At 39.6% G+C, this 8,270-nt stretch overlaps 1 protein-coding gene across 1 annotated transcript; it reads left to right on the top strand.

Moving 5' to 3' along the window:
- The first annotated feature begins 2,724 nt into the window (after positions 1-2,724).
- LOC307134420 (uncharacterized protein) lies at positions 2,725-5,081 on the top strand. The gene is made up of 2 exons (XM_079830145.1): positions 2,725-2,795; positions 3,733-5,081. Exons 1-2 carry the CDS (start codon positions 2,754-2,756, stop codon positions 4,540-4,542), a joined length of 852 nt encoding a protein of 283 aa, XP_079686271.1. The 5' UTR covers positions 2,725-2,753; the 3' UTR covers positions 4,543-5,081.
- The last annotated feature ends 3,189 nt before the right edge of the window (positions 5,082-8,270 follow it).

Here is an 8,270-nt window from a genome sequence, read left to right as displayed (position 1 = left end):
TATCTTGGCCACCACTTACTGTAGCAACACCCTGGCAGCCACTCAGAAAACATTAGTAATACCCTGGCAGAAAACCCTAGCAAACACTTAGCAACACCCTGGCAGTCATGCAGAATACCCTAGCAACCACTTAGCAACACCCAGGAAGCCACCCAGAACACATGAGCAATACCGTGGCATCAACCCAGAACACCATAGCAACCACTTAGCAACACCCTGGCAGCCAGTTACCCTAGCCACCACTCAGCAACACCCTGGCAGCCACACAGAACACCTTAGTAATACCCTGGCAGTCACACACTGTAGCAACACCTTGACAACCACATACAAACACTCTAAATGGCTGCCAGATACCCCAGCCACCACTTAGCAACACCCTGGCCGCCACCCAGAATAGCTTAGTAATATCCTGGCAACCACTTACTGTAGCAACACCCTGGCAGCCACTCAGAATACATTAGTAATACCCTGGCAGAACACCCTAGCAACCACTTAGCAACCACTTAGCAGCCAAGCACCCTTGCCACCACTTAGCAACACCATGACAGTCATGCAGAACACCCTAGCAACCACTTAGCAACACCCAGAACACATTAGCAATACCCTGGCATCAACCCAGAACACCCTAGCAACCACTTAGCAATACCCTAGCAGCCAGTCACTCTAGCCACCACTCAGCAACACCCTAGCAGCCACCCAGAACACCTTAGTAAAACCCTGGCAGCCACCCAGAGTACCTAAGCAACACCATGACAACCATATAGAAACACCTGGGCAGCCACCCAGAATAACCTCACAACCACTGAGAGGGCTTCCAACCAGATCATCCAAATTACCACTTAGCAACACCCTTACATCCACCCAGAACACCTTAGCAACACCCGAGCAGCCACCTAGAACACCCTGGCAAATGCTCATACATCTTAGCCAGCACCACCCTGGCAAACAGCCAGAACACCTTAGTAACAACCTGGCAACCATCCAGCAGAACCTAGCAACCACTGAGCAACACTAATTTCAAACATTTTTAAATAAGCTAAATATAAGTATTTAGAGTTTATGTGTTCACCTGTGATGGCTTTGGAGTGAATGTGTTATCAGTAGTTCCTCACAACCCAACAATATGGTGAACCAGAGCAAAAATGAAAACGGAGAAAGGAAATGCACACAAAAGCACCATTATCAGCTGGTTCCATCTGAACAATCACATCTGTGAGCCAGGACAGATGGATATGGCTGCTTTGAAGGCGTGAGGTTTCAGGCAGATTGTTACAATTCTTCACCAGATTTGAGAGCCTGTGCGGCGCTGATGCTCGTTAAGTCCATTGCCCTTTTGAAACCAATTTCGGTGTCTCTGCACTCATGCCTGTGCGAATATGTGGTCAGCTTGCTTTTTCAGGCTGTCGCGCCCCGTGCGGCTCTCGGCTCGGTCTGGATTACGACAGCCCTTTCCCTGCTCTAGGTCACCAGGATCAGCTCTCACTCAACACCACAGCCATACATATAATCCCATCAGCCCCAGCATAGAAGAAGAGGATTTCAGAGTGACTATGAGGACTTGAGGGAAGATTAGGCCACTGGATATCTCATTCCGCCTCACAAATAGAGAGTAAGACCGCCAAACCGGGGATCATTTGCTTGCTTTACATTTCCACATGTGTCGATTTAGATTGTATCTGTTGTTTTATCCAGACAGAGAATTCAGAAATGTCAGAATTATGCAGAATAATTCAGGGAATTCTGTATTTCACAATACAATATGCTCAACTTGACCTTTTCTTTCAATTCCAAAAGTATTTACGATCTAAATCGACTCAATATTTGTTGAAATCAAACAATGCTAATTAATCCAGTTGATTTAACAGTGTTGGGTCCACCTTGACGAGTTTGAGTGGAGTCTAAGCGAGTTAGTTTATTGTTTTGTTATCTTAATTTTATGGGGGGGGTTTCTTTCATATTACATATGATGTGGGTTCGACTGTAATTTGGTTACACTTTATTTTAAGGTGTCATTGTTACAATGTAATTATGTATTTAAGTACTGGGTAATATTAATTACTATAGGGTTAGTGTTAGGATTAGGCTTGGTTTATGGTTAGTTGCATGTAATTATGCATTATTTACTGTTATTACTATGGTAACTACATGTAACAAGGACACTGTAAAATAAAGTGTTACCAAAATTTCAGAGTCTAAAATGTCAGACTTCTCATCAAGTTTGCGTAAAGTTCACCTGAGTGCATCGTTCATAAGTACCCAACTCTCTGATTTAATATAAATTGATAACCGTAATGTTAAACATATAGTACTTTTTACCAAAATTGTAGGCAGTGTACATTGTGCAGCATTTAGTAAGCTGAAGTTCCATTCCACACAGTCATGCACGTTTGAGGCCGCAGTCTGTAGCGCCATCTAGTGCCAGCTAACAAAATAATCACTTTTCTACTAAACATATGAAAACAAAATGTGTGTCAATCAAAGGAAAGAAGGCATGCGGGTATGTGGGTTTGTGTGTGTATGTGTGTGTGTGTGTGTGTGTGTGTGTGAAGTGGCTTTGACATCAGCAGAGATCAAAAGACACCTGCACACTGACCCCAATCCTCATAAGGATCTTACTGTCAATCACTGAGACAGTTGTCAGTATAATGCAACCTCTCTCTCTCTCTCTCTCTCTCTCTCTCTCTCTCTCTCTCTCTCTCTCTGCAAAGTCACAGTCTCGTGCAGGACAGAGGAAAACACAAACGCACGGCCTGATGATTCGGCAAAAACACACAGAGGAAATAATGGCATCAGCTGTGAGTATTTAAGCATTCTATTCTATTCATCTGTTCAGTTGTGACTGAAATTTTTATTTTTATTACAAAAATAACTGCATATACTCCACTTTTGGAATGAATCCGGTGTCTTTTTAAATTAGTAATAAAACACTCTGTGCTGTAATGTAAAGGAATGTAAAGAAAAAAAAGATCATAATAAAGAGAAAATATCAATAGTCATGTTTAACTTGTAACATAATTACATTTACATTTGTGTATAATTAAAGAATGAGTAGGTATGTCCACATTTGCATTGGTATTGTATATCATTTTATTTAATTTACAACAAAAAAATCATGTTTACACTAGGGAATATATTAATATTTCATTTGCAACTACTTGCAAAAATCATTGTAGTATTTGATAAAATTAAATAAACATGTACCCATTTATTTAATTTGATCAAATGCTACAATGATTTTTGTAAGTAGTTGCAAATGAAATATAAATATATTCCCTAGTGTAAACATGATTTTTTTTTATTGTAAATTAAATAAAATTATATACAATACCAATGAAAATGTGGAGATATCTACTCATTCTTTAATTATACACAAATGTAAATGTAATTATGTAGTAACAGTGTATGTATGTATGTATGTATGTATGTATGTATGTATGTATGTATGTATGTATGTATGTATGTATGTATGTATGTATGTATGTATGTATATATATATATATATATACATATATATATATATATATATATATATATATATATATATATATATATATATATATATATATATATATATATATATATATATATATATAATGTATGATGTATGAAATGTATGAAAAAGTTCAGTTGGGTCTATCTAAACTTTCCACTGGCAGACTTTTCCATAAAAAAAATGTGTCATTGAAAACTGCATGTAAATCACACTTTTGCATGTGTGTGTGTGTGTTAAAGACTCGGGAAAGTTTGACCAGCCAGGGGAAAAATGCGATGATCCATCTAAGTGGTTGTGGAATTCAGCTGGTGTCTAAAAAGGGCCGTCTCTCACGCACACCTGCCCTCCATCTGTTACCGACACATGCTGAGGAGTCCTGTCGCTTGACGCTCTCCTCTTCCTCCTCCTCCTTCTCCTCTTCCTCCTCCACACTGGATCAAGGTAGAGATCCTGCTCAGCCCTCAGAGCGAGAGAAAGAAGCTGAGAATCTCCCTCCGAGACGCCCTCTGAAACTTGCCCCGCTAGAGCTCCCCCTAGAGGTGAGAGAGGCACAGCGGCAGAAGATCAAATGCGCTCAGGAGGCCAAAGTGGCAGGCTGTAAGTCTGCCGAGATGTATCCAAGAAAAGCAAAGGTTTGTTGGCAGGAGTCACCAGAACGCTCCCCGCTGAGTACCATCACAGAGCCCCACAAACCACTGCTACCTGTCAATCAAGCCCAGCTTGGTTCTGACAGGCTAGCGAGGAAGGAGGCGGGGCAAAGGGAAGGTAGTCCATCAGTTCACTCATCACATGCTTCCGAGAACATCTGCCAATCAAAGCATGCGAACAGCCAATCAGCTGCTTCCACTAAGAACCAGGATGCAGTCAAGAGGCGTCTAAGACTGCGAAGGGCCCAGCGGCTAGAGGAGGATCAAAGCAAATCCAGCTCATCAACAGGTGGATTATCTGCTGATGAGAGCAAACAGTCCTCAGCCGGCCCTGGCAAGGGTCAGCGCGCCGCCGAGAAGGCCATTAGAGATGCCAGCTGTGTCCTGCAAAAGGCATCATGAAGGAACCTGCAGGAACCTGGGATTTGTGAGACTCAGGCAGTAGGTAAATTTGGGAGAAGGATTGCTGTTAATGACATTCAGGAAGCCGTGCTCTGACTCTTTGACCCGAAGAGGAAGTGCAACACGTTGTGTTGGGGTTAGAGACTTGAACATGGCAAAATAGCCATGTCTACAGACTTTCCCTCATGGGTTTAGAAGGGAAAACAGCTCAGTAATGTAGAAAACAGCCCAACATTCCTGATCCAAATGCTGGTATATAAGTATATATAAGAGATTAAATACAGCGAGTCAGTCAGTGATTATTGCAAAATAAACCAGGATCAGGATTTGGACATGAAACTTAATACACTACTTACTCAGTAAATAGTAATAATAAACATAACTGTTGTGGGACTAGTGGATGTATGTATATATGTATGTGTGTGTGTGTGTGTGTGTGTGTGTGTTTTAGTGTCAAATTGATTAATCGTGATTAATAACATCAAACAGAAACGTATGTCATGATTAATCGCATCCAAAATAAAAGTTTGTGTTTACATAATATATGTGCTTGTACTGTGTATAATTATTATGTATATATAAATACACACTCACTCATCTCATGTAAAACATTTGCACGAATATACTTTATATATATATTTATATAATTTATTTTATATTTAAATACATTTTTTTTATTAAATATATATATTTTTTCTTTTTTCTTAAATATATACATTCATATATATATACATTATATATATATATATATATATATATATATATATATATATATATATATATATATATATATATATATATATATATATATATATATATATATATATATATATATATAAATGTATATATATATGAATGTATATATTTAAGAAAAAAGAAAAAAATATATATATTCATAGGTTAAATGCGATTAATATGCCTTTTTATTAGATACTGCCTAATTTGCATATTTGAACATAACATTGCAGAAAAGTTTTTATATAAAATGTAATGTCTTAATGTACTGTGATTAATTAACTGGGGAAATATGGTTATGTTTAATAATGACAAAAAATACCCAATCCACCTGTGGTGTCTTTAAAATGTGAATTTATGCAGTTTTTCATTGTTACCTGCAGAACGCAACGACTGACCAATCAGAATCCAGTATTCAAGTAAGCAGTGTAATAAAATGTATTTATATTCTTTATAAAGATGATTATCATTACTAAAACTAGATAAAAATAGAATGTCCGCATTGACGGTCTAAGCAAAGAATTTGTCAATACCGTTCACAGCAGCCAATAAATATTTAAATGATCACTGTGTTTCTTTTCCTATTAACATAAATCAATCAAATGTTGCTGTGTCTGACACATTCTGAGATGAATAAATAAATAAACCTCTTCTTTCTGGGGACCAAAATCAGTGCTAAATGACTAAAATGACTTTCAAAAATGTAATTTTATCACTATATATATAGCTAGGGCTAAAAATTATTATTAATAAAAGATTATTATGGTTATTATTGCGATGGATTATGGGATATGGGTACTCTTTCATGTTAATGAAACCATTTTTACTAAGTTTGTCCCATTCAATGTAGCTTTTTACACGGAGTGTGATGAACATCTCATTATTAGTATTACGGTATTATTATTATTATTATTATTATTAGTAGTAGTAGTGGTAGTCATTTTTAATTAAAAGATGCAGAAATCGAGCAGAGAGAGGATCAGGATGGAAACATGACCCAAACTAGTTTAAAGTCAGTATCAGAGCACCCACACTGTATCTAGTTAATATTCATGAGTGCATAAACATGAGTATCTGTTGTACTGATCAACTGGCTGCCAATAAAGAACACCATTAAAGGCCCCTGACCACTAGAGAAACAGATCTGAATGACCTTTATAATCCTACATGTCTCCTCACTCGATTTCAAAGAAACCCAGCCACTTCCTTGTCACTCTTGTAGATCTGCATCTGTGCCAAACCATCAGTTGTCCTCTGCTGGACTTTGCCCTGCGCTAAAGTTAGTGCGACCTCCAGCGAGACCCCTTACAAAGGTAGAGGATGGAAATAGATCTTGTTTCTTTCTTTCAACAAGATGAAGCACGAGCAGTTTCTTCCTCCACGCTTTTACTGTCGGATGTTTATTGCTGTGCGGCTCGGTTGTTGATATGTTTTACTGTGCATAAAGATGGGATTTAGGGAGTTTGGAAAGTGTGTTTGTGAGATTCCGTGTGTGCCCGATGCCTGTTAAAGTACTCTGTGGTAAGACGTCCAGATGAGACATGAAAAGTAAGACAGGAGGAAAAGGGAAAGGGAGAGAAAGCAGGGTCTTCAGAGACACACCGTGCACACAGGATATCTGGCATGTTCGGTCTCAAAGAACAAGATGATTTGACAGGAAAAACTCAAACTAAAAACAGCAGGAAGGCCGGCTTGACCTCAGTGTAGTTAACACAATCTTTTAAGGTACAGAAAGTTCTTATTGATTGGTTTTCCTCAGAGAGATTAACTCGACTAATACTTTGACATTTAGATAATGCTGGTGTTTAAAGACATTAAAAGTACAATTTGTACAGACACACAGTTCCTGCAGTATCTATCGATCGATCGACCGACCGACCGACCGACCGACCGACCGACCGACCGACCGACCGACCTACCTACCTACCTACCTACCTACCTACCTACCTACCTACCTACCTACCTACCTACCTACCTACCTACCTACCTACCTACCTACCTACCTACCTACCTACCTACCTACCTACCTACCTACCTACCTACCTACCTACCTACCTACCTACCTATCTATCTATCTATCTATCTATCTGAACATCCATCCATCCATCCATCCATCCATCCGTCCTCTAACGTACAAGTCACCCTACCCCATCAAAGCCTAAATAGATCTTTTCACACTGTGCTTAAAGAGAGAGTTCACCCAAAATTGAAAATTTTGTCATCATTTACTCACCCTCAAGTTGTTCCAAACCTGTATAAATTTCTTAGCCTGACAAGCCACACCCACATCAAGATGTTGGTCGGGGAACTCACCATTGTCATTGCTCAATCCGAGGGGCGGGATAAACGGTTGTCTTTCAAATTTCCTTCTGCACGCAATAGGATAGCGCTACAACCAAGCAGAGCAAAGAAGAAGGTGAAGCGGAGCTGGTTGATGGATTAAACTTTCGCCGTATCCGGTCGGCAAAACTCAGAACACATCTTCCTTTCTTAAGAATGACTTCAGTGCCGTTCTTTGTTCTTTTCTCAAAGAAAAGCTGAACTCCAAGTCTTCGAGAGTCGCGGCCGATTCCAAAGACCGCTGTTCGCCAGCTTCTTTGTTTACAAGTAGCATGCGGAACCGCCGCAACTCTGCCGTCATTATGTTAAGCCCACCCACCGTTTCATTAACAAAGTTCGGGAGGAACACATTCAAATGATCTATCCAGTAATAATGTCATTCAAACCAGCTGTCAGCAATCAGCAATCAACATGTTTATCCAATCAGCACAAGTGGAGGATCAAATAAATACCCAGTCAATTCAACAAAGTTCCTTGACAGGTTTTCAGCATCCCTCCACCACCCCGTCTTCCTCACACTTACCTGGTTACTTTCCTAACCAGAGATGGGGGGGGGGGTACTCTGGGTTTGGGCCAAATACTGAGCTCAGAGCCCTCTCCTCGGACATTAGGCCCGAACCCAGAGTACCCCCACCCCCCCGTATATGTAAGTG

The sequence above is a fragment of the Gobio gobio genome (genome assembly GCF_949357685.1).
Source record: "Gobio gobio genome assembly, chromosome: 11".
In the NCBI taxonomy this organism is placed as follows: Eukaryota; Metazoa; Chordata; class Actinopteri; order Cypriniformes; family Gobionidae; genus Gobio; species Gobio gobio.
This window is presented reverse-complemented; position numbering and strand designations above follow the sequence as displayed.